Source organism: Gobius niger, assembly GCF_951799975.1.
Source record: "Gobius niger genome assembly, chromosome: 13".
Classification (NCBI taxonomy): Eukaryota; Metazoa; Chordata; class Actinopteri; order Gobiiformes; family Gobiidae; genus Gobius; species Gobius niger.
In genome coordinates this window covers 7795006-7818107 of record NC_136864.1, presented here as the reverse complement: position 1 = coordinate 7818107, position 23102 = coordinate 7795006, and the positions used below count along the sequence as shown (strand labels likewise).

The window sequence follows — 23102 nt, the reverse complement described above, 5'->3', positions numbered from 1 at the left end:
CCAGTAGAGTGATTTTTTGTGGGGGCCATGAGCAGGAACGGTCCAGTAGCCTATATAAACAGACCATGCATCTGCTTTGGGCCCCATGACCACCAGGGGGCCCCCAAAAGAGTGCTCAAATTTGAACTAGAGGTGGTGTGTACCTCTAGAAATACCCGTGTCTTCCCAAAGTAAATGCCTATACTTTTTCCCCTGGTGGGAATCGAACCCGGACCATCTAACTGCGAACACGTAAAAGTCCTTATTTTTAGATCATAAAAAAACAATAGCAAAAGTTCAACATCTGCAGTATCTTAAAACGTTTTGGAGACACTTGTATATGCTATAAAGAGGGAAACTAAATTTAAAGTATCCTACTCAACAGAACCATTCAATTCCTCACATTTCTAAAAGTCTAGGTGTGTGGTAAAGTATCCGACTCTGCAACACAATAACACAGGAATAATTATGGAGGTGTGAGTGCTTTCTGAACCCTCTCATCACGGTTTGGTACACAGCTCAAGGCCTGGTATTCATCCTTGGCACCCGTCCCTCTGCCCTCCCCTCACGCTCGGCTCTCTCCTCCTTCCACGCTCTAGCAAAAAATAATGCCATCCACGGACCACGGAGGGCCGAACCAATTACAAAGTGGGAGTGCCGTTTCCTGCCGTCCCATTGGCCCGCCTGGCTCTGAGCAGACCTGAGCAGCGTGAGCAGCGGAGGTGGGTCCGCGGGCTGGATGTGCACGCTCAAATATTTTGCTTTGGCGCACTGTGAGAGGAGTTAGACAGAGAGAGAGGGGAAGCAGAAGCAGCAGCAGCAGTGGTGGTTAGTCATTACAGCCCATGGTCAAGCTGCTTTACTCTGTCTATTCACAATGGTTGTTCCAGACTCGCAGGACGAAATGTACTACCCGCCCATAGAGCTGCAGCGGGATGCCCATGTGCCGGATTTTAACACTTATTTGGAACTCTACAAGAAGTCTATCGAGAATCCAGATGGTAGGACAATTTTGTACTTTAGAGCTGTGTTTTCCAACCAGGGGTATGAGGACTTTGCAGAGGGGTGTCAATATTACTTAGAAAGAAAAGTTAGTTTTAATGTTTTTCAACACAAACTTTGACTTTAAGAGCATTTTAGCTAAACTTTGAACATAACATTCAACTAAATACAGCATTATTTGTGTTAAGTTGACCATTTTGTTTACATCTTGGCAGGACCTCGAGTCAGGGGGTGCTCGTGGGAATATAAATGAATGCTTCAAGGGGTGTGTGGAACAAAAAAGGCTGGGAACCACTATTGGGTAACACTTAATGATAACTCCAGCTTATTTAGCCTTAAAGGAGCTATCTTTGATTTGTTCAATTTTCTGTTATTGGAATAAAATTTATTTTGTCCTTTAGTACATGGTAAAAGCAGACATTTTATCCAAAAACACTTGTTTTAAAGCCTTTTAAACAGTCATAAATTACCAGGCTAGTAGTCATTTTTTACAGTGAAGTGACTGTTTTCCTCCCTGAAAGTTGTGAAAACTGGTTTAAACTCATTCCCTGTGACGAAATTTAATGTTGTAAATGCATTACGAAAGTTTGAGATGAGTTTGGGCCAGACCATAGCAATTTGAAATTTGAATGACCCTGTTTCTTTGTACAATCAGGTATAGCTCCTTTAATAAATGATGAGTTAACACTTAAAGGAACAGGCCACCAATTTTACATACCCACAATATGTTCTTACCTGACCTTAGACGAGTTGATACGTACCTATCTGGTCTTTGTGCGTGCCCTCAGTCATGCAAAAATGACCAGAGATGTTGTTAGCATTTGGCCTCTCCCATTGTATTCCTATAGCTCCAAACGGGGGTGAAGTTAAAAGCGACAACTCATCTAAGCTCAGGCAAGAACATATCTCAGTATATAACAATGGTGGCCTGTTCCTTTAAGGCTAAATAAGATGTAGTTATTATAAAGTGTTCCCATATTGCTGTCTTTGTCTAATAATAATCGTTGACAGTCGAGGTCACGTCACAGCAAAGAAAGACCCTCAGACAGTCATTAACCAAAACATTCATTCAAGCACTTTATCTGCAGCTATTGGAGAAGCATTCAAATATTTATAAAACTGACTTCTTCTTCGCCTTTGTGATGATGAAAGCTGAGTGAACATGATGTGTTTAAACAATGACATAAGTCACAAAGAAACAACACGTCAGTTTGCATGGGGGAATTCTCGTGTTGCAAAAATGGGGAACAGAATCCCAAGCTGCTGATCTGGTGGAAATGAATGGAAGTGTTACTAGATTGCACTTTGAGTTGTCGTTTTAATTGATTATCTTACTAGGTTATAAAGACATTGATATTAAAGGGGGCCTATTATGCAAAATCGACTTTTTCAAGCTTTACATCATGTTATCAAGTCATTCCCTCATTAAAACCATGCCTGAAGTGTTGCCTTGGCACATTCACGTATTTTCGAGTAATCTGTAGAAACTCTGATGGCGGCCATTTTAGGGATAAAACGCCTGATTCCTTCAGGAAACGCCCTCGACCTCCAGGATACGCCTCCGACCTTTCGTCACCAGCCGAGTAACCAACCACTGCTCCTCAGCAGAACCCCCTCCCCGCAGTGTCTAGCCCTAAGATGTAAACAGAGTCATCATGGAGGATTAGCTTCATGTGTTGTGAACCGGAGCCACAGCAGACTTTTACAAAGACACACATCAGTGTTTCTGTTACCTAAACACCCAGGATTAAAACCGGTGACAAGAACACTTATTTCAGTGTCTGATTCTGCGCTGGGCCTTGATGATGCACAGAGCCTCCGGAGAAAGCTAATGCTAAGCTAAACCTCGAGTCATCACGTGAAAACGAGAAATATGCACACATAAAGTCAATAAAACCACCACACACATAAAGAACCGTTTAACAATGATCACACACGGAGCCTGGCTTGTTGATTTGGAAGTTTATTGCTCACATTTCATCTACAATGGGTCATAGCCGAGTGGCTTTCTCCCGGAGCTAACAAGCTAGCCGCGATAAGCTAACGGGAAAATTCACTGAATACAAGCATATTATGCATTGAAAACGTCACTAAAACAGGCAACTGCTTGAAGCAGCCTTTATGATGATGACACACGGAGCCTGGCTTGTTGATTGTGTAGTTTATTGCTCACATTTCATCTACAGTGAGTCGTAGCCGAGTGGTTTTCTCCCGGAGCTAACAAGCTAGCCGCGATAAGCTAACGGGAAAATTCACTGAATACAAGCAGCATATTATGCATTGAAAACGTCACTAAAACAGGCAACTGCTTGAAGCTGCCTTTATGATGATGACACACGGAGCCTGGCTTGTTGATTTCGTAGTTTATTGCTCACATTTCATCAACAGTGAGTCGTAGCCGATTGGTTTTCTCCCGGAGCTAAGGCACTATTAGCCGCGACAAGCTAACAACCTTCACCTTCACAACATTCATTGAAAACAGGCAGCATATTATGCACAAATAACGTCAATAAAGCCGGCAACTACTCGAAGCAGCCTTTACGATGATCACACAATGAGCCTGGCTTTACACATTTGTGGTTTATTACAGACTTTTCATCAACAATGAGCTGTAGTCGATTATAACAAGCTAACGGGTAACCTCGAAAAACCATTGTCCACCTGCACAGATAATGTCCGTCTTTGAATGGTATGGGCTCCTGCAGATCCTGGTGTCGTCCATGGGGGTATAGTTAGAGATCCATAGGGCATGGCAGATGCAAAGAGATAGCCTCCAAACAGCAGTTATTTTTCAGGCAAGAGCCCCTTCCAAGCGTCCGGTGTGGAAGGTTCGTTTCCAAATAATATCCTGTGTGGCCATTGTTCACAAAGTGATAAACAGTAGGTCCTTTCCAACAATAAAAATTAAAATGCACCGATCGTAGTTTCAATACTGTACGCAGACAACGAGCGCAGTGTTGTTGTGATGCCACAGACAGCGTGTGGAGGGGGCGTGTCGGAAAGGGTCAGAGGTTCTTAAAGAGACAGAGGCCTATTTCAAGTCATTTGCTACGCCATTTTGAAAGAGCAATTTTATACAAGGCAGTTATTCTAATTTACTGCATTGACAGACCAACAGAAGGTTTCGTCATCATTGTAGTGTGATATAGACTGGTGCTATGTGGCTGAAAAAAGCATAATACCCCCTCTTTAAGCGTGAGTTCTTGTACAAACTTGCCTGAACTGCGTGGGAAACACAAGCTTGCACTTCCAGTTCTCATGGGGTCTGTTTGCACGCCCCCATTTGATCCCTTACCAATACCTAACTTTGCCTCTACCAGTGAGATTAAAAACCTTACATTATATTTTTGTGTTTCCCAGCTTTTTGGAAAGAAGTGGCCGATGAGTTCTTTTGGAAGAAGCCAGCGACGGGACCGATGCTTCAGCACAACTTCGACGTCACGAAGGGAAACGTCTTCATCAAGTGCATGGAGGGAGCGAAGACCAACGTGTGCTACAACGTCCTGGACAGACACGTGAAACGGGGGAATCTGGGAGAGAAAGTGGCCTATTACTGGTGAGTGTGAGGCCGCTGCTCATGGGCACAAGGGCAGAGGAGAGATGGAGATAGGAGACCACTGAGGAAGGAAGAGGAGCACTTAAACTGTAGGGCAAGTGTTACCTTTCAGTTAGCTCATGGCACAGAAACACTGCGCTAAATCTGTTGCCATTAAAAGTTGTTCTTAATTACCTTGCTCTCAACAATGCTATTGCTTTAACCTCGGCTTTACCCAAATCTATACGCTTCTAAACTGGAGAGAAACAGTGTAATGCCTCATTTGAAAGCTAAGACTTAGAAAAGTGATCGTAGCTTTTTTTGTCACGTTTCGCAGTGTTTTGGTCACTTTTTTTTAAGCATTTTTGTTGTGTTTGCGTCTCTTTTTTGTTGCATTTTTCTGTTTGTTTTTTTGCCGAGGTTTTGTTACTGTTTGTGGCTTTTTTGCTGATTTTTCATCACATTTTTTCATTGCTTTTTTGTCTCTTTTTGTCACTTTTTGTCGCTATTTTTATTTTTTGTGTGTATTTGACCTTGTACTGCCCCAGTGTAGTCTTTAATTTCAATCATGGTGGCCTCTACAGCGCTCCAGGATCAAACATTTTGCAGGTTTTCTGGAGAGAGGGTCCGACAACAGTGAAAACCTTCCAAACAATTGATCCTGGAGGGTTCTAGAAACCACGGGAAGCAAAGGCGCCTTGCTGACCACTCATACAGCCGCCGGGTCACTACAAGGTCAAACACGCACAAATATCTTTTTATTTTTCACATAAAAAGCTGCATAATGCTGCTTTAAGCTTTGGCGAAAATGTGCTTGGTTCAGGTGGGGGTTAAGAGCTTAAAGCACAGTAATAGCCTGGTAATAGGAGAGAAATATCATGGCAGTGTAATAACATGCTATTTATGTTACATACATGAAAACAGGGCGCACACCCGGCACGGAACAGTTAATGTTCGTTCTTTATGGCAAGAAGGTTCTGTGTGGAGTTTGCACGTTCTCCCAGAGCCGGCGCAGGTTTTCCCACTCAGTATTGCCTTTGTGTCTGTGGGCAAGACACGTCGTAAACATCTCAGTCTTTTTAAGTTCTGCTGAAGAGAAGCAGTTAGCAGTTGTAAACCTGCACTGCTAATACTGACTATAACTTTTTTGTTATAGTCTGTTTACTTATTATTTACTGTTTATACGTTTTGTCCGCACAAAGTCCTTGATAGTCATTGTATATAAGGTATCACTATTTACTATTTAGTTGTTTTTTCCTCACATTTCCTGCCTATTTGCACACCCTGAGTGTTTCTAAGAGCTGAATGTAACAAGTAAATTTCTCCATTGTGAGATCAATAAAGGCTCTCTTATCATCTTATCTTATCTTATCTTATCTTATCTTATCTTATCTTATCTTATCTTATCTTATCTTATCTTATCTTATCTTATCTTATCTTATCTTATCTTATCTTATCTTATCTTATCTTATCTTATCTTATCTTATCTTATCTCAACACGTGTAAAGAAAAGTTCAGAGGAATCCTATTATTAAGACACATCGGCCATCGTGAATTGAAATCAAATACACTGGTTCTTATGAGACTTAAATGAACAATTCTTCAATGGAATGCTATATTTTATTGGTTGCTGTTTTGTTTTTGAAACCTTGATTGTTTGCACCTTTGCAACATTTATTTACCTACTTCCGATAACTCGTTGAAAAATAATCAGAAAGACTTTTTTACGAGTATCTGGTTTCCCTGCAGCTCTTATCGCGTACCGTGAGTGGGCCGTTTCCCGTAGATATGTGCAGCGCTCAGTAAATAGCAGCTGGTGTGACCTCTACACCGTCCTGCTCCAAAACAAACCACAGCCCTCCCTACAACGTGTCCCGAGTTTAACTTTCCGAGCTGTGGGTGAAGTGGGAGAACTGGATCACATAGACACGGTGTTAAAATACACTGTATACCTTGAATAGTGTTGTAATGTTCAATCTGGACTGTTGCACTGCAGATATGTAAATACCGCATTAGACAAGCAGTATTGAATTGTCATTACAGAGGATTTGATCATTTATTTGCTGTGAAAACCTCGGTTGTCGCTGACTCAGTGGTTTTTAGAAATGACATAGCCTTCTCTAATGTTGGCACAACAAGAAACCCGGGTTGAAGTTGACCTTTTTAAATGCAGCCAGTATGCAAAGAGACAACAGTTACTAATTCTTGACAAAGGCTTGTTTGGAGCCGATACGCATGGAAGAAACCAGCAACATGTTTTAAAGATTTTAACACTCATCAGCCCAGCACAATAAAGGCTTTTTAAATGTAAATAGAGAAATATAATCGGGAGGAGTGCCTTGGCTTTTTGTTTTTCTTTTGAGTCACCGAAGAGCTCCTTCCCCCCAATAACTAATTCTATCATTGACTTCCTGAGCTTTTTTCCTGTATTACTAATTGTATGGTTTCTACCTTGATCAAGTATCAGCACAGCCTTTATTATAACAATAAACTGGGATGTATTATAAATAGAGGCTAAATTTAGTTCTGCCTGTCCCCAGTAAAAATAAGTCTGTCAGGCGTAAATCCGTCAATGTCCATTGTTTCAAAATTGGAACAGTTAAAGTGATCCTCTTGTTGACAACAGAACTTTAAAGGGATATTTCAGGATTTTTCACATAGTGCCTCATTTCTGAGTTATCCAGAGTGTTGTTGATTTCTGGAGATATATTTATTTTTAATTCATGCAGTTCTTATATTTGAAGAGTTTAGTGGTGCTAGGCTAGTGCTAGGCTAGCGCATGTCTATGGTAACTAGTAGCCTGCATTAAAAACAGTCTGACCCGCTCCACAGTGCACCTGAGGCAAATGACTTATAACACCAGACTATTCTTATAAATGTCTGTGTTGATACAACAATTTCTTAAATATAACTGACCTTACATCACATGAATGACCGCATTTTTAGGGACTGTTTTCTAACAGATCACTCCGCCGCTGCGTAGCTTTTACAATCACAAAGCTGATGCTGCTCAAATATAAGTTTTTTAAATGCAAAATGGTTATAATTATCATATCAACACAGACTTTTCTATGGGTAGTCTGATGTTATAAGTGATTTGCCTCAGGTCAGACTGTTTTTAATGCAGGCTACTAGTTACCATAGACATGAGCTAGCCTAGCACCACTAAACTCTTCAAAAATAAAATAAATAAATAAAAACACTTTCTAACTTGGAAAGAGGCCCTATGTCAAAAATCCTGAAATATCCCTTTAAAACAAGCCAGCAGATATTTTTTTTCATGTTTTCCCTCTGCTTCTCAGGGAGGGGAACTGTCCGGACCAACACACAGAGATCACCTACAGTCAGCTTCTGTGCCAGGTCTGCAAATGTGCCAACGTGCTCAAGAAACTCGGTAGGAACCACTGTCAAAATACATGCAGTACTGACTTTGTATTGAAAAAAACAATTGCACGTACCAGTATGTACATGATGTTGTCATTCAGTGGTTCCTGTAGAATCTTAGTCAGATATAGTAACTCAGGGCAGCGCTGTATCTAATCTATCTACTCCACAATGCCATATATGCTATTTCGGAAACCGATCATGATCATTCATTTTGTGTTGACATAAAACTGCCACTGGATTATTATTCCTCATAATTTCCACTGTGGACTTAATCTCAACCATTTTTACTGTGGAAATCCTGAGAAAATTCATGGACAAAATGCTTGCAATTGTCAGTTATTATTATCCAAAATGATGGCATTTGGACTGGAATTATAAAAATCCCATTTGAAGTGACATGAAACACTCACTGGATTATTATTCCTCATCATTTCCACGACTACTGGATTTAGTTTCAAGCATCTTCACTGGGGAAATCCTGGGGAAATCTAAGGACAAAACGCTTACAATTGTCAGTTATTATTATCCAAAATACCATATATGCTACATTTGGACAGGGAGTATAATAATCCAATTTGAGATGACACAAAGCTTTCGCTTAATTATTATTCCACATCATTTCCTCTACCTGTGAATCTAAATTATTTTACTGTGGAAATCTGGAGAAAATTCAAGGACAAAATTCTTATAATTGTTACCATTATTACTTCCAGAATGCCATATATGCTACTTTTGGACTGGGATTATAATAATTCCTTTTGAAGTGACACAAAAGCCTCCCTGGATTTTATTCCTCATAATTCCCACAACCTGTAGCCTTAATCGTAGCCATTTTCACTGTAGAAATCCTGAGAAAATCCAAGGACAAAATGCTACGATTGTTCTTATTGTCCAGAATGCCATATATGCTCATTTTGGACAGTGATTATAATAATTCCTTTTACTGTGACACTAAATCCTCACTATTTTACGTATCCTTATTGTGTCCACTAAACAATTACCATAGACAATTTATGTTGAATATGATGTCAATGGTGGAGAAATGGTGAAAAATACAAGCTTTAGTCTTTTATACACATTTATAATTACAAAAAACACCATGAACTGTTCTGTTTTGGAAAAAAAAAATCATAATCTGCCTTGTATTTTGCTCTGTGCAGCTTTTATTGGACATTATGTGCACTTAGGTCTGGCACAGAAGCAACAAGTGCAGCCTGTGCCTTATGTACAGTATGTGCATTGACACAGTTTACAGCCCTGTGGACATAAACACTATGTGAGGCAGGCAGAATATGTACTGTACCCAGCAGCCTAAAAATACATGATTAAAGAGGGATTTTCACTGGAGGAATACACTGTACAATACGCTATAAAAAGACCAAAGCAATAATTATTATGCTGCACTGTAGGATGCAATTCAATGGCACTAATTAGAGTATCTTAATGAGCTCAGTAGAAGATGAATTCTCAGATCCAGAACAAAAACAAGAGTGATGAAGAAAAACTGTACTGATAATAACAGTTGAGGGCAGAATCACTTTAAATGGATGTGGACACCATATGTACCATATATTATTGCATGACTGGACTGACCTATTCCAGATGATTTGTGGGTGATTATTGAAATCAACTGAAATCACACAAAAATGGCCTAACCGTAAAATATTTTCAGTAAAAGTTGAAATTAATATGTTTTTTGGGTTGTGATATGTTGGAGGTTGGTCCTGAAGCCGCACCAGTTGAGAACCAGTGGTGTAGAGAGGAGAGAGGCAGTGGGGTTTTTCCTCTGCAATTTTGTCTTTTCCCTTATTTTTGACTATAGATTGAACATTTTAAATATACATATAATCACCGCTCAAACAGTTGAAGTGAAAAAAATATTAAAGGAATAGGCCACTGTCTGGTCTTGTTGTTAGCGTTCAGCCTCTCCTAGCATAGGTATAGCCAGGGGTGAAGTTAGAAGCTACCAAGCTGTTCCACGTTTTCCCTATTTAAATAAAGTTACGTGAGCCTTTACACGATCCAAGTCAAGTTACACAAAATTAAACATGTTGATTTTCTCAGCGGATAAAAAGGGGCACTATATAGACCCTTCAATTGTTTGTAAACATTCGGGGCTTAGCTGGAGGTAGGAAGTTAAATTCCTATCTATTTCCATTGGAGCTGTTGTCATGGTAACAATAAACAGATGTCTAACTGTTTGTGGAAATATCAAGTAAACCTTATTTTATCGTCTCAAATGTCATTCCTCTTGGTCTTGCACAACAGGACCACATTTTTAGTTGTAGTTTTACACTTATAATCGCTAGTTTTAGTTTAATCTTATTTCTCTTGATCACTTCCTGCCTCCAGATGATGTCACTGATGATGTCAGCAGTTAAAGGGTCTATTATAAAGCGTAATAACATAAGAGCACTTTGACAGTGCAGTAATATCTCACTTTACTGTGCGGACGTCGAAGTGCTCCTAATGTACTGTATTATTACGCCTTACATATAGATACAGACGGCATCTCTGAAATCGCCCATATATGGTCATTTTTGAAAACAGTTAAGGGGGAAAACAATTTTGAAAAAATGTAATTTTTTTCTGATAATTCAAAAACTACTGTAACAAATGCTGAATTATGAATATAGTTTTCTACTAAATAATGATACAAAGACATGGGGAGGAACAAAGTGGTTCAACAGCCCATAAACACATGAATAACGGAGAATGCTAACTTGATCCTACATGTTAGCATCGGGCTAATGCTAACGGTTAGCTAGCGCCTGGTACAACTGCCGTTTTTTCACTTCTACTGAAAAATGTGCTGTGAGAAAATATCCATATGGGCCCGATTTACACTTGACTTTATTTATGTGTGATAAATAAGTTGATATTCCACCAGAAAATGGCTAAAAAGAGTGGAAAATTGTGTTTCTCTAAAGATTCTATTTTCCCCCTCGGCGAAGCCACGCCCCCTTCTATGACGAGATGCCGTCTGTATCTATATAGTACCCCTTTACTTAAATAGGGAAAACATGGAACAGCTTGGTAGCTTCTAACTTCACCCAAGTTATGGCTATACCTATGCTAGGAGAGGCTAAATGCTAGTAACACATGCGTGACTGAGCAAAACACGAGACAGGTACGCATCAACTCGTCTAAGCTCAGATAAGAACATATCTCAGCATGTATAACAGTGGCCTGTTCCTTTAAGCATTCTGACATAGTGGTGTGATCCAAATCCACTGTATTAATCTTGCACATTCAAACAACTAAAGAAGCAAAACATGGAAATAAAACTCAAAACAACAAGTCACCTTCACAGCCGACTGTCAGCAAAGAGTCAAAACTGAAGCCTCACTCTATACTGCCATCTGCTGATGATTTATTGTACTGTATTACATTTGATAATGTAAATATTTACATTTTTCCCAGTGCCTAAAGTTGGAATATAGCATGTGCAATCGTTTGAATGTGTGAGAACATTATGTCAAAGTTTTAGGCACCACATAAATCCATAAATTCATAATTTCCATGAAGATTTCCTGGTTCTTGAAACACAAAGGCTAATTTGTGTCACTTTTTCTTGACACACGTTTCGTTGCCTGCTTCATTTTGCCTTTCACCACACTCTCCATTATCCCCATATAGAACAATCAAAACTAGTAAAAGAGCAAAAGACCATAAAAGGAACATTAAATAAATACAATTATTAGGTAAGTAAAAGACAAGAGAGGTTAGCGCTCTTGATCCTTCTTTGAGGACTTTGCATGTTCTGTCCGTGTCTGTGTGGGTTTACTTTTGGTGCTATAATTTCCCCATCAACTTAAAATAGAAATGCATATTAGTCTAAAACCTACAGCTATAATAATCTCACAATCTGTAAATGAACCCCCTGGCCCTGCTCCCACCGCTCCTGACAGGTTGCCCCTCGTGGCATTGAAGGATGGGCCAAAAGCTGGGATCAAATTTAACAGTGCTACAGATTTCCTCCGGTTGTTATTGTCCTTCAGAGGTGAGACGACAGACTTGAAACTCTGCCAAACATCAGAGCGCTTCCCAGAATAAACACGCTGGTTGTAAATCGCCGTCTCTCGTCACCTCTGTGCTTTATTTAGCTCCTGTTTAGGGCCGTTTACTGCAGAATATTAAGTGCATGTGTTTGTGTGGTGGTGCAGGAGTGAAGAAGGGCGACCGCGTGTCCATCTACCTGCCCATGATCCCGGAGCTCGTCTACACCATGTTGGCCTGTGCGCGGATCGGAGCCGTGCACTCTGTCGTGGTAAGAAATGTGAAAAGCTACAAGCGTCGGCCTGTTTTAAACTGTCAACAGAGGGTCAAGAATACTTCCATGGCAGCACTGCACTCCTAAGCACTTTTTTTGTTGTCATCAAGGCCAATGATGGTCTATGATGAAAGACCTTTGATGGCCTATGATGAAAAGTGCACCATGCCTACGGTGAAATATGGACCTGGTTCGTTGGTGCCAGTGGCTCCAGCAGAAAAAAGTGAAGGTCCTGTTAGTGCCATATCAGTCTCCTGACCTTAATATCATTGAGCCACTGTGGGGAGAACTCAAACATGTAGTTCATGCACGACGGCCCAGGAATGAACAGGAGCTGGAGGCTTTTTGCCAAGAAGAATGGGCCGCTTTACCATCAGAAAAAATAAAGAACCTCATCCACAACTACCGCAAAAGACTCCAAGCTGTCATTGATGTTAAAGGAACAGGCCACGTTTTTTTTCCATACTGAGATATGTTTACCTGAGCTTAGATGAGTTGATGTGTACCTGTCTGGTCTCTGTGCGTGCCCTCAGAAGTTGGAAGCTACCACACTCTTCCATGGGCACAAACAAAGACCAGACAGGTACGGAAAAGTATGGAAAAACTGTGGCTTGTTCCTTTGAAATTGTAGCTGTACCAGAATACAGTTACACTGAATGAGTTTTCTAAATGCATGTGTTCACTTACATGTGTTCGTTCCTTAACATTGTTTGATTTATTAAGATTCTCATTATTTTCACACCTTAAAACTCCTTGTTCATGTTTTTAAGTTTGCCTCTTTTGTATTTTCTATTACTTTGTGTCTGAAATATGTATAATTGACTCAAATCATCGCCGCCCAAGAAGTGACTTCCTGTTTCAATCCAGCACGCCAAATTAAAAGCACACAGCTCGTCTCATTGATTAGTTCAGCAGGTACTGGCAACATTACAAGAATATAATTAAATACACACATTTTAAAGAGGGGGTATTGTGCTTTTTTCAATCACATAGCACCAGTATATATCACACTACAATGATGACCAAACCTTCTGTTGGTCTGTAACTGCAGTAAATCTGAATAACTGCCTTGTATAAAATTGCTCTCTCAAAATGGCTGTAGTGAATGTCTTGAAATAGGCCTCTGTCTCTTTAAGAACCTCTGACTCTTTCTGACACGCCCCCTCCACACGCTGTCTGTGGCATAGCCAGGAGGCGTTCCTAGGAGGACTCAGGCAAACCTATCCCTAAAATGGCTGCCATCAGAGTTTTTACAAAAATACGTGAATGAGCCAAGGCAACACTTCAGGCATGTTTTTAATGAGGGAATGACATAATAACATGATGTAAAGCTTGAAAAAGTCGATTTTGCATAACACTAATGCAATAATACTTTAAGTGTTTTGTCTGTTAGTAGTTACGCAGAAAGAATGTTGAACTAATGAATAAGGTGGTGCTTTTATTTTGGCATGCTGGATTGAAACAGGAAGTTATGATTTGACGTTATGCACAGAGTCAATTCTGTTTTGTTACTTGTCTCAGAGTTTTTGTTTCCTTTTGACTATATTTCTGTGAGGGGTTTGGGAGAACTATGGAGCATGTTTTGTTTTGTCTGACTGTCTTAATGTGTGTTTTGTCCTGTCTGTATATTGTACTGTGTTTTGTTGTTTATGGACCCCCTCGAAAATGAGACGGCACATCTCAAGGGGCACTCCATTAATAAACTTATAAACTTACTAACTGCTCGGTTTGCTCCCATCAGAGGTAGATAACCAAGTGTTTTCTTCTATTCATTTCCTTTTGCTTCCTCTGTCCTCAGTTTGCAGGTTTCTCCGCTGAGTCTCTGTGTGAGCGGATCGTCGACGCCCAGAGCTGTGTCCTGGTCACAGCAGGTAAACTACACTCTTACTACTTTCATGCTTTTCACTATTATAGGCTTGTTTTGGTGCTTGTTGGTTTGCACATGTGAATAGTCTTTGGTGGTTCAGTCAGTAATAATGTAAGTTATAATGAATTCACATATTTTGATATCATTCAGACGGTGTTTATCGAGGAGAGAAGCTGATCAACCTGAAGCAGATTGTGGACGAGGCTTTGGAGAAATGTAAAGAGAGGTCAGTAAATGTTGTCTATTTTTTTGCTTTTTTTTTGTTTTCTGAGTTTAATTATAGTTATTTAAAAGATTGTGCAGTTCTTTGTTTGGGGGGGGGTGGTGAGTGTGAACAGGAGTAGAACAGGAAAAGCTCCATAAAACAGACAATGTGTTTGAATTGAATAATATACATGTGAATTTGATAAAACTGATTTAAGGTGTAGTCGACTAAATTCACCATAATGTTTCATTTCAAATAAATAAATAAATAAAAGCTATTGAGGAAAGAGAGGAGAGGTTTCCACGGTGAATATGTTACTAAGGAAACCACAGGAAACTTCACTCTCCACATGGCAACAGGAGACGGAGGACAGTAATTGGTTCATGTCTTTGTTCAGGCGATCAATAAGCTTCGACAGGCAAATATTTCATTTGTGAACATAAACAGGAAATGAATGAGTGATTTATGCGAAAATTAAGGCCTTATCTGTCATCAAAAAGCACTAAATTGGATTCTAACAGGCGTTAAATTTACCATAATCCAGTGAAAGTACAAAAAACTATGGTCCTAAACACATTAAGTTGGTAAGTAAAGTGGTTAGGTGGAGCTGAGGGACAAGATTGCCTCCAAAATTGCTCCATCTGTGCGTTAGTGATATTGCCTGCCGTGCTCAAAGTGTCCAACAGAGGGGGCTGCTGCACTCTCAGCACCCTCGGTTCCTACTGCTCTCTGCAAAACCTTTACACTAGTTTTTGCTCAAACGTTTCCCATTGTTTCCACTTGGCTTGTAAAGTGGACAAAACGGTTTACTAGAATGGATAGAACACGTTGTAAATCATAAATGCGTTTGTGGCATTTAGGGAGACACCGAGTCCCACCAATTTAAAAACACAACTTTAGTTTTAACCTTCGCAAAATAGCGTCTCTAACGGCAACCATAGACTAAAACTAAGAACTGACTTATTGTGGTACACTACTTCCTGTAACCATATGGAAATGGCATCTGGCTACAGAAGTTCTTGGCTCCTAGGGACTGTTCATTAAAACGTAAAAGCTTAAAGCTAGCCTGCGCTGAACGCTATGAGTCAGGTCCATTCTTAATTTTACAGTCTGTGGCGGCAACTAAACAAGGCTGAGACTGAACCTATGTGAGGATCTTTGTTAAATGATTTTCCATTACTTCATGTCGTAGAAAACCAATTAAAAAGTAACATCTGGTTAGCAAGAAAGACAAGACTTTATTGATCTCATAAATAGTAAGTGACTCTTAAGAAAGTCTCTGTTGGTGTTGGATATACTCAAACCCCCAGTATCAGTAGAAAAACAGAAAAGAGGTAAAAGGTGAAAAGTAGGCGCAGGTGCTCTTCAGAGATCAGGTATCTAACTTGATATAAAAAAATTTAAAAAAGGAAAAAAGGGATCTGAGGCACTCTTAAAAGTCCTTTATTGAATGGACATGCCGACGCGTTTCGACCTAGAGATGGTCCTCAGGGCATATGTTTGATGTGTTTGATGTGACCATCTTCCACACACACTAGTCACAAATATTTACAACATGTATTAAGTACAATTATATACAATTGTATACAAACATACCTTGCGGAGAAAGTGAAGCATATGTTAGACAAGTAAGAAAACACAAGATGACCAAAATGTGAGAACCCCACTCAAATACATGTGTCATTCAGTGCACTGAAAATAAAAATGATAAAGGGACAACAGGTCTAAGCAGAAACCACAGATGTATTGATTAATTAGTTCATTATTAAGTAAAAAATGTACATGTCCAATAAACGCAGGGCCAACAGGAAACTGATCAGAGGAAAACAGAGAAGTCCATATCTTCGTTGAGGCCTGGGAAGCGTGTAGTTTGTAGTGTTTCAATCCAAAAGGTCTCCCTCTGGGTTTTCACTCTGTCGCCCCCTGTTAAGGTATCCCCAGTATTAGTATCATATCGGAAGCAAAAACGTGGGATCAGTGCATCTCTGTGTGGGATTGGATATTGTGTTTTGGTCGTATTATGTATTAAATTTGACTTCATGTAACTTATTAAACCCTGGTAGACCTTTTATTTATTATTGATATCTCCTCATTCTTCTAAATGGAGTTTTACAATTGTTCAGTGTTATTATGGTCACATTATTTGGACTGCAATATATATTATTCATTTATTTTCCCAGAGGTTGTTCCAGTGTGGCCAAGTGCCTGGTGGTTAAACACCCGGCGCTGAGGACCAAGAGCGGAGCGTCCTGCAACAAGCTACAGGTTTAACGCACCGCCATGAGCATTATGAATATCAGCATCTGTTTTTCTAAGGCAATGTACTCGCAGACGCCCTGGGACGGCGCCTGTGACGTTTGGTGGGACGAGGCGATGCGGGGCAGCCCTGAACAGTGTGAGCCCGAGTGGATGGACTCAGAAGACCCTCTGTTTATCCTGTACACCAGCGGCTCCACGGGGAAACCCAAGGTACGGCCACCGCAAACGCAGAACATAATGTAAAATGACCTCCGCTCTGCTTTGGCTGCAGGGCGTCCTCCACACGGTCGCCGGGTACCTCCTGTACACTTACCTGACCTTCAAGTACGTTTTCGACCATCGCCATGGAGACGTGTTCTGGTGCACCGCGGACATCGGCTGGATCACGGGACACTCCTACATCACCTACGGACCGCTGGCCAACGGCGCCACGAGCGTCCTGGTGAGTTAGGGAATAGTTTGCACGACGAAAGAAAGACAGATGTTGATGACAAGCTTCTCTTCGCTCCGTCAGTTTGAAGGGATCCCCACCTATCCGCACGTGGGGCGACTCTGGGAGATCGTACAGAAACACAAAGTGACTAAGTTTTACACGGCGCCCACTGCCATCCGCCTGCTCATGAAGTACGGACGGGAGCCTCTGCAGAAGTAAGAGCAAACTACTTTAAGCAAGTGATTCAAAGTGTTATGTTTGAACCTAAGATTTGTGATGTATCATTTCTCTTAGGGCTGTGCAATTAATCGAAATTCGATTACAATTTCGATTACTACACTAAACGATTACAAAATGAGTATAATCGGGAAAAAAAGTTGTTGTTTTTTCTCTTCTTTTTTTTTTCATTTTTTCTGGCAAAGCAGACTTGCATTATTTCAGGGCGCTGGGATTATTTTCCCTTCACATTTCACGGGCCGTGGCTCGTGCTTTTGCCTGACACAAAAACAAACGGCGCTGTGTGATGATGTCATCAGGCCGCGCTGCTCAGTTTGCTTGCGCAGGTGTGAGGGCTGGCCAGCAGGGGGCAGGTGTGAAACAGAGACCTCTCCTTAATCGAGGCATACTTTAAATCATTTGTACTTTTATGACTGTTCAGAAAACAGAAAATATTCACCATGTTTTTTTTTTAAATTAATAAATATATAAATAAAATAGACTTTTTTCAAAGGCAACAAATAATCGTTTGAATAATCGTGATTTCAATTATGACAAAAATAATCGTGATTATTATTTTTTTCAATAATCGAGCAGCCCTAATTTCTCTCATATTAATGCTTTTTGCATTGGAAAACTGCAGATAGATAGATCTTTATTATTATTTATTATTTTTTTAGACTTTATTGATCCTTTACAGGAAATTGCGCTGTTGTTTTTGGCACATAATTCTGAAATATTGATACATTCCAGATATCTGCAGGATTCTCATTGGCAAATAAAAATGATTATTATAACTTCTGTGTAAAAAGAGACAAGAAAGGCAAACACAAAATAAGTCTTGCTTGAGGTGCAGATGAAGATGAAGAGGAAGAGCGCTCAGGCATTCAATATTGCATTTGCCAATAACATTGTTCTGGTTGCCTTCAGTAGATTTTTTTCTTCTTTTTAACCAGTGTGAATTCAGCGTTACCATCATAGTCCGTAAAAATAATAATGGACAGCTCCTCCTCACTTCTTCCTGTTTACGTTAATAACTACGTTTGAAAAGGGAGTCCATGGTGGATTTACAGACTCCTCCTACTCAGCTCTGATGGAGCATGTTCCTAAAAAGTAGACTCGGCCCTCACGTGACATGTAGTTTGGCCGTAACCGCGCCCGTGCCATTAGCTCTAATGCTAACGGCCTGTCAATGAAAGTCCGGCCCTCATTAGTATACAACATTCCTAAAATGTGCCTTACGAAAACGTGCCTGGTCCCTTTGATTGAGCCTAACCGAGCATTGTCACATGAGGAATACCTAGTTGTAGAAAGTTCCAAAAAAGGCAAATTAGGCATCAGGCTTTACAGTTTAGGTGTCAGGCTTTTACAGTTTTTTTGTGTCTAAAGTGCAATGCTTTCTAATGGAGAACTAGCTTATTCTGCCGCTCATATATGTCGGCCCGTAACAAACAAACAACCGCAGCCTCAAAAAGAGTAGAAGGTAAAAGTAAAAAGATCTCAGCATAAATACAAAGTATAGATCCTGAAAATCTCTAATTCCATTTTTGTCAGCAAAGTTATGAATAGAACAGTCCATAAAGTAAAGCATAAATTGAGACAGTGCTTTCAATAACTCTGCCTGTTGTTTGCTGCAGATACGACCTCTCCAGTCTGCAGGTGCTGGGTTCAGTGGGGGAGCCCATAAACCCGGAGGCGTGGCTCTGGTATCACTCTGTGGTGGGACAGGGCCGCTGTCCCGTGGTCGACACGTTCTGGCAGACGGAGACAGTGAGTGGAGAACGCTCACAACCTTAACTATTATACTTATTATACTGATCGTCTCATTTTGTTCACAGGGAGGTCACGTGCTCACTCCTCTTCCTGCGGCGACTCCACTCAAGCCTGGCTCTGCTGTAAGTCTCTCCACAGAATATCAAACATTAAAGGGATATTTCAGGATTTTTGACATAGGGCCTAATTTCCTAGTTATCCAGACTATTGTTGATTTCTGGAGATTTTGAAAAAAAATTTTATTTCATGCAGTCCTTATATTTGAAGAGTTTAGTGGTGCTAGGCTAGTGCATGTCTATGGTATCAGCTAGCCTGCATTAAAACAGTCTGACACAGTGCACCTGAGGCAAATCACTTATAACACCAGACTACTCATATAAATGTCTCTGTTGACTGAATATTTGTTTTAAAATATAACCATTTTGCATTTAAAAGAACTAATGTTTGAGCAGCATCAGCTTCCTGGTTGTAGCTACGCAGCGGCGGAGTGATCTGCTACGTTACCGGATCTACAGTAGTTTGTTACTCGTGCATTACTACACGTGGAATTCACAAAGGAGCTTTCTACAAATCAGATATGGCAACGTTTGGAGGACTACCTCATGATTTTTAAGAGGTTTTTAATGCAGGCTACTAGTTACCATAGACATGCGCTAGCCTAGCACTAGCCTAGCACCACTGAACTCTTCAAAGATAAGGACTGCATGAATTAAAAATATATATATATATATATCTCCAAAAATCAACAACACTCTGGATAACTAGGAAATGAGGCCCTATGTCAAAAATCTTGAAATTTCACTTTAATATAGTTTCTCATGTAGATTTTTTTTTAATTTTTTTTTATCATTACTGTTAAGATTATGATGTATCAGTAAAACCGCTTATAATTTTCCCAAAAGTAATCAAATTAATTGTGCCAAAAGCAGGGTCTTAAAGGAGCTTTTTACCATGTTAAAATATTGTTCTCTCATCAAAAACAGACCTGGAGTTGTGTTTGAAGCTGCTAGCGCATTTTTGAGTAATCTTTGAATTTTCCCCACTGGCTGGTCTTAGCATTATTAGAAAATACTCGCAAAAAGCACAATACTCTAGATTTCCCAACATTACTTTGTTTGATGGAATGTTTGTGAAGAACAAAAATAAATTCAACATAAGCAGATGAAAATTGACTCACTGTTGCCTGGTTTTCAGACTTTTCCCTTCTTTGGTGTGGAGCCGACCATTTTGAACGAACACGGGGAGGAGCTGGAGGGCGAGGCTGAGGGATATCTGGTAAATAACAGCAGTAATATTCGCAGTAAAAGTTTAAGTAAACCATTATGTGTTGTATCGTGTAGGTGTTCAGGAGGCCGTGGCCTGGCATCATGAGGACCGTCTACAAGAACCATGAAAGATTTGAAAACACGTACTTCAAGAAATTCCCGGGTTTCTATGTGACAGGAGACGGTAAGAGACAGAAGAGGATTAAGACTGGAGAAATGAAGAAAATAAAGATATAAAATAGTTGTGTTTGTGTGTTTTAAGGCTGCAGACGAGACAAAGACGGGTATTACTGGATCACTGGACGAATAGACGACATGCTCAACGTGTCAGGTACCGGAAGGCTCCACAATTCAGGAGAAATGTCTCAATGCAACAGAGTTTTAGCAACATATATTATGAATTTAGTTTTAATCATTTATCAAAACAATAACTTTCTAACTCCCACCTGAACCGAGAGCACTTTCTCTCCAGTTTGGCTTTACCCAAATCTAGAAGCTTCTGGAAAAAAGTGTCAAAATAGCAACAAAAATGAGACAAAAACAAGGATCAAAATGAGCGACAAAAGAGTAACAGAAAAGTGACAAAAAACTGAAGAAAAACTGACAAAAATGTAACAAAAACTGACGAAAATGCAACAAAAAAGCAATTGATTTTTTTTTTAATGTGACAATGCAAGAAAAAAGATTTATTATTATTTCTACTGACACTGTCCACTTCGGTACTGCTGGACTGCTGGACTTGGAGATCTTCCTGTCTCGGCTGGTTCCGGTCATACCTGGCCGATAGATATTTTTGTGTCAGTTTGGGAGATTTTGTCTCCTCTTAAGCCCCACTGACATCTGGAGTTCCTCAAGGATCAATCCTTGGCCCTTTATTGTTTTCATTGTATATGCTCCCCCTTGGATCCATCTTGAGAAAACACAGTGTGGTTTTTCTTTTTTACGCTGATGATAGTCAGACTTATTTGAAGAAACACAAGCAGCTACCTCTCTCTTGGACTGGATTTGAAATTGTGGATGTCTTTAAACTTTATGAATCTTAACCAGGATAAATCAGAAATGACTGTTTTTTAGCTCGAGCAGCACTTTATTGTGGGGTGAGCAAACATACACTTTCTCGGCTACAGCTCATCCAAAATTCTGCAGCTCGACTTTTAACTGGAACACGTAGACGTGAGAGCGTCACACCAGTTTTAAAATCCCTGCATTGGCTGCCGTTGTGCTTTAGAGTTGATTTTAAAATCATTTTATTTACCTTTGAATCTTTAAACGGCCTCGCCCCCTCCTACCTCTCTGATCTGATTCAGCCCTATGTTCCCTCTCGTGCCCTAAGGTCAGCAGATCAGCTGAAGCTTATGGTCCCTAAAACACAGCGCAAACTTTGTGGTGACCATGCCTTTTCTGTTGCAGCCCCACGCCTTTGGAATCAGTTGCCTATCGAGATTTGCCTTGCCACTTGCCTTTGAAAATGTGTGATTTTATGTATTATTGTTTTTGTATATATATATATTTGCCTATGTGTGTTTTTGTGTACAGCACTTTTTAAAGTTTTTAAAGTGCTTTATAAACAGAGATGGTATGGTATGGTAACTGAAATCATTGTGTGTTTAAGGTCACCTGCTGAGCACCTCAGAAGTGGAGGGTGCCCTGACGGAGCACCCCGGAGTGGCTGAGGCAGCGGTGGTAGGGCGGCCCCACGCGGTGAAAGGGGAATGTCTGCACTGCTTCGTCTCACTGAAGGGCAGCACTGACTTCAACTACAGCCTGGTGCAGGAGCTCAAGACACTGGGTGAGGAAACGCTTCCATTATCAGTGAGGAAACGCTCCTATCGCACATAGAGAGTGTACTTTCCATCAAAAACACCAAGCTTTTATTTGAGAGAACATGTAAGGATTGTATTTTTATGCCACGTCACAGGTCCTGGGTTTATGAACTGCTGTAAAAAGATGGCGTTGACAACAGCATGTATTTGCTGGTTGAACTTAAGCTCTCGGTCAAAGACGACTCCCAGGTTCCTGACTGCATCGTGGACTGGGCCAATAATAGCCAATAATAAGTAATTCAGATTTAGCTTCAGCTGGAGAAAATGTAATGAAAATAAACTCCATATACAAACTCTCCATATAATAAAACAATAAACATTTTCCTTCCACTTAGGCTTGGAAGATGCCCAGTATAGAAATTGTCAGCGAGTTGCAGTAACTAACAGTGTCCAATAGATGGTGCCAATCTACCAAAGCAGCTCCACACAACTACTCTGTGTTTGTGTGTGTTTTTAGTGAGAGAGAAAATCGGACCAATCGCGACGCCAGACTTCATCCAGAACGCCCCAGCTCTGCCCAAAACCCGCTCAGGTGAAGACCCCGCGGAGCCACGACTCCATCCATCCACACAAAAATACAAACTCCTCTTCTCGTCTTCTCTCTCAGGGAAGATCATGAGGCGGGTTCTGCGGCAGATCGCTCGTAATGACAGAGACCTGGGCGACCTCTCGACTCTGGCTGATCCTAAAGTAGTGGAGCTGCTGTTTAACCAGAGGAACGAAGCCGCCGCCTGAGGACGAGACAGAGCGAGGACCGTGTGTGTGTGTGTGTGTGTGTGTGTGTGTGTGTGTGTGTGTGTGTGTGTGTGTGTGTGCCTGTATATCTGTATAAGTGAAGACTGATGTGCAAAATCACCTGAGATCAGGAGTTTTACTGTATAATTATGTAGATATTAGACACATTCTGTAAACCAGCAACCGTTTAAGGCCAGAATATTATTTTTTTATATATGTGTTTTTATTATTATTGCTCCCTTTAAACAAAACAGCCCCAGTAATTTACAAATTGTCTACAATGCACAACATAAAATTAGTTCTCTGTGCATTTGTTTGTGCAAAGACCGCAGTAGTGATGCGAAATGTAC

General features: G+C 40.4%; 1 protein-coding gene across 2 annotated transcripts; it reads left to right on the top strand.

Moving 5' to 3' along the window:
* Positions 1 to 536: 536 nt before the first annotated feature.
* On the top strand, positions 537 to 23102 carry acss2l (acyl-CoA synthetase short chain family member 2 like). Of its 2 annotated transcripts, XM_079569745.1 has the most exons (19): positions 537 to 701; positions 870 to 980; positions 4342 to 4537; positions 7819 to 7910; positions 12070 to 12173; positions 13975 to 14047; positions 14194 to 14269; positions 16429 to 16513; positions 16580 to 16717; positions 16779 to 16949; positions 17022 to 17155; positions 18794 to 18926; positions 18995 to 19051; positions 20124 to 20204; positions 20270 to 20378; positions 20457 to 20525; positions 21807 to 21983; positions 22475 to 22549; positions 22625 to 23102. In XM_079569745.1, the coding sequence occupies exons 2-19, from the start codon at positions 884 to 886 to the stop codon at positions 22750 to 22752; spliced, it is 1995 nt and encodes a 664-aa protein (XP_079425871.1). In that variant the 5' UTR covers positions 537 to 701; positions 870 to 883; the 3' UTR covers positions 22753 to 23102. The 2 variants fall into 2 exon arrangements, with proteins under 2 accessions (XP_079425871.1, XP_079425870.1); XM_079569744.1 differs by having other exon boundaries at positions 537 to 980.